Source organism: Plectropomus leopardus, unplaced genomic scaffold (assembly GCF_008729295.1).
Source record: "Plectropomus leopardus isolate mb unplaced genomic scaffold, YSFRI_Pleo_2.0 unplaced_scaffold11436, whole genome shotgun sequence".
Lineage (NCBI taxonomy): Eukaryota > Metazoa > Chordata > Actinopteri > Perciformes > Serranidae > Plectropomus > Plectropomus leopardus.
In genome coordinates this window covers 1-3,764 of record NW_024612102.1, presented here as the reverse complement: position 1 = coordinate 3,764, position 3,764 = coordinate 1, and the positions used below count along the sequence as shown (strand labels likewise).

At 43.0% G+C, this 3,764-nt stretch overlaps 1 protein-coding gene across 1 annotated transcript; it reads right to left on the bottom strand.

Moving 5' to 3' along the window:
• Window positions 1–716: 716 nt before the first annotated feature.
• LOC121963489 (structure-specific endonuclease subunit SLX4-like) lies at window positions 717–2,573 on the bottom strand. The gene is made up of 3 exons (XM_042513771.1): window positions 2,419–2,573; window positions 1,914–2,237; window positions 717–1,519 (listed from the first exon to the last, which is right to left on the bottom strand). Exons 1-3 carry the CDS (start codon window positions 2,469–2,471, stop codon window positions 1,141–1,143), a joined length of 756 nt encoding a protein of 251 aa, XP_042369705.1. The 5' UTR covers window positions 2,472–2,573; the 3' UTR covers window positions 717–1,140.
• Window positions 2,574–3,764: the final 1,191 nt, after the last annotated feature.

Here is a 3,764-nt window from a genome sequence, read left to right as displayed (position 1 = left end):
ACTCGATCAGTAACTCAGTATGGGAACACACTTCCGTAGTTGGTTGACATTTTGTCACCCTTTGTTTTTTTTCCTAAATTAATATGACTTCGGTATTCATGTGACAAAATGAATAATTCGTGAAAAAACTGAATCAATCATAGAATGTGGATTATGTTTTGATCTCTGTCCTCGCTGTTGTCTCTTGTCTGTGCAGACTTTGTGCCCATCGACCTGGAGGAATGGTGGGCTCAGCGCTTCCTTGCCAACATTGCAAACCTGTCATGACTGGGCGAGGCTTTGAGCCAGGACAGGAAGTACCGCGTTGATGCTCCACCGTGAGGGCATCACAAGGGTGGAGAGGAGGCGAGCGAGTCTCCAGGATCTGCAGTGAAAAATGGGTTCATTCGTAATATGGAATCTGATTCGATGCCCTGTGCTTCAAGCTGCTGTAGAGAAAAAAAAACAAACTGGGCGCACAATACGAACCCTCTGACAGCGTTGACTTGATTGTGCTGCTACAAAGGACCCGCCTCTCCACGTGAATGACGAATCGGATAGAAGTTGTGAGAACCCTGCCTCCTTTCTCAAGTGTTCTCGGCTGTATGTACGTCTTGGCTGATCTTTGGATATAAATCTATTGAAAAGCAAAAAAGTAAAATGTTTTTCAAAAATTTCTTGTGTGATGGAATTTGTAATTAGACAATTTCTTACTGTACGTAGTTTTTTATGAAACATGACTGATTGAAACACATGTAGTATAATTCTTATATAGGTAAATGATAGTACCTGGTTTGGGTCGAAAGACTGTTTTTATACTATCTCCAACATAAGATGACGAATTCTATTTTCCCATCAAGAGGAGAGGGACTTTGCTAAGATAACTTTTGAATCAAAGAAACCATTTGTGGCCATCAACTAGAGAAACATTCACATTTTTTTTATTTTCACACTGGGTTCATAATGCAACATTTTAAACAAAATACTTACATTATAAACCTGTCCTGAAGAAATATTTGTACAAATAGTAAAACCTCAAGTCTATCACAACCACAAATAGTCTCATGGCCTCTTCCTCAAGTTCTTTTCCATCAAAAGCACTTCAATAAAAACCTGCCACCACTCTCTCTCTAAATAAACCTTCCTCGCATTCATAAAGTTTTAAATCGCTGCTGTAACGGCTCTTTTGCTGCCCGCTGCACTTCCACCCGCGGCCTTCGCTCCCTTGCCCGTCTTTTTGCCCCGCCTGCGGCTGGGTGCGCTGTGGCCCGGCTTGGCTGTGGTGAAGGTGATGCACTGGGAGTCCAAGTAGTCCGCCAGCTTGGCGGCACCGAGGCGGATCCCTGCTGCTTTGAGTCGCTCCTGGAGCTGGGACAGGACCAGAGGCTGGTATTGGAGGATCTGACTGTACAGTCCGGAGTCAGACAGGATGAAGGAGCGCACTGCGCGAAGGCGATCCTGAAGTCTGTTGGCTGACTGGGAGGCAGAGATGCCGCAATCGCTGTCTGAGTCAGAGGAGGGGCACAGCTCTGGGTTGGACCTGCCAAGAGAGGGGAGTGATTAGATGCACAAACTGTATCTATGGAAGAATTGTTTAAAAGTTATGATTACCATATTTATGTGACAACAGTGTCTTAAAAAAAATAAAATTAAAAGTTAGGAGGATTTGGAAGGTTTGACATTTTGTCACATTTTGCTTGAAACTCACTCAACTTTTTTACTTGATTATTAAAATATTTGCCAATAAAGTTTCTTTTATGTACTCCTATTTTTCTACCGTTCTGTATTTTAAAGTAGACCACCATGGTAGCTGAACGCACCGTGTGCAGCTGTTCGACAGGGTTTGTAGTGATGGCGTCATTTTGAGCTTGAGTGTACAAAATATTGATTGCGCCCTCTGAAGATATATACCCACGACTGAACACACACTGTACCTTTCAGACTCCTCACTGGCAGCGGTGGAGGAGGTGTTGGAGCCCTGTGAGGCAGACAGCAGCTCTGCCTCCTCCTCTCTGTTGGCTTTCAGAGGGGAGACGGCAGAGGGCGCTCTGGGCTCTTTAAACTTCACTCTCTGGGCGCAGGAAGCCGGCCTGTTGCCAGGAACCTCTGAACCGGTGGGTGGTCGCTTCGTTTGAGCTGCGTGGCCCACCGAGGGCGCCTCACCCTCAGAGTCCGAGCTGACCAGCTGGTGGGTGTACTGGTGGATCTCCTTCAGTTTGAGGATCATCTGGCGCTTCGGTAAAGGCCGAACACCAAACCTGCACAGAGGAGAAAGTAAGAGAGGACAGGCAAACAAACAGATGGACTAAGTTGACAGTAACACCGCTGGGGGGTAATCGGATAGGCTCCTCAGTTAATTGTCTTTATTCAGACAAAACCCAGTGGCCTCTCTTCACCCTGTCTTTAACGTCAGCGCAGGGATGAGCTGAACTGACTGACCTGTTGAGTTTGTTCTTCAGCTCCGGTGTGTCCATGTCAGAGAAGTGGGGCATGGGGGTGATGGGCAGCAAGGTGCGACGTCTTTTATTGTGTGATGACGCTGTGGAGACACAAACATGAAGACACTTTTTAAGACTACAGTCTGATTACTACATCAGAAATTCATAAATAAAAAATAACTTACTGCAGCAAATTCAAATGTTGAAGGTTAGATACTTCTTTACAGCTTTAGGTGAGTTAGATTAAAGACTTTTAAATGCCAGTTTAAGACCAATTTTTCAATAACCAAAACTGAAGGAAAGAATAAAACACACACAAACAATAAATGGGGGTGGCCTCTAGCTCACCAGGTAGAGCGCACGCCACATATGTCTGAGGCTTCTGCAGCAGTCCAGGTTCAAATCCAGCCTGTGGCCCTTTGCTGTGTGTCACAACCACCCCCCTCATCAACTGTCCCATAAATAAAGGGAAAATGTCCCAAAAAAATAAAACAATTACTTGGTGGCAAGTACAGTTTAGCCAAATGTTTTTTGTAACATAACACATGACTTTTTTGCCTTGTGGCACTGACAAGTCAAATATAAGTGCCGTGGGATTTCAATGACTTGATTCCCATTGGGGTGGGTTTGAAATAAAAAATAAAAAATCAAACCTGGTATGTATGGCCTTGTACCGGTTTAACCCATCTAAACCATTCCATGAAATCTGTTAAATCGCCAATTTTCGTTTAATTTGCAACTCTCCATGTCATCCAGAACAGAGACAGCACACAAGCAGACAGTGGATCCTCTGCTCTGAGGCAACTTATTTTGAGATTTTACAATGCAATGTAAGATTCAGAAAATTAATAATTTAATAGCATTTAAGGCTATATTTTTAGGTTTATGGATTAAATGTCTTCCGACTTTTTAAGGATCCAGGGAAAGCCTGTTCTTAAGATTAATCCCAGAAAAGATTTTTTTTTTTTGAAAAATGACCATGAGTTCAAGAAAGGCGCTATAAAAATCCAATGTATTTTCTTTTCATATTATTATTAATGACACATTCCTTAAAAAAAACATAATTTGAGCACATTATGACTACCCTCTCTCACACTGTGAGCTACCATTTACATTGTGTTCAGGGCACAGTGGTGGTTTTGGTCGTGTACCTGTTTTCCTTCAGCTTGACTCACCTACTATGGTTAGTAATTAAATACATTTCCCAAAATGCCTTTAAAGAAATTTTCATAGAAAGATGGCCAAATTGTGTGGCTGTGAATGAAGCAGCACTGCGTACTGAAAACAGAGTTTCTGGGACTGACACCAAAACCTAAAATCTGCTGCTGATGATTTTGGACACTGAAA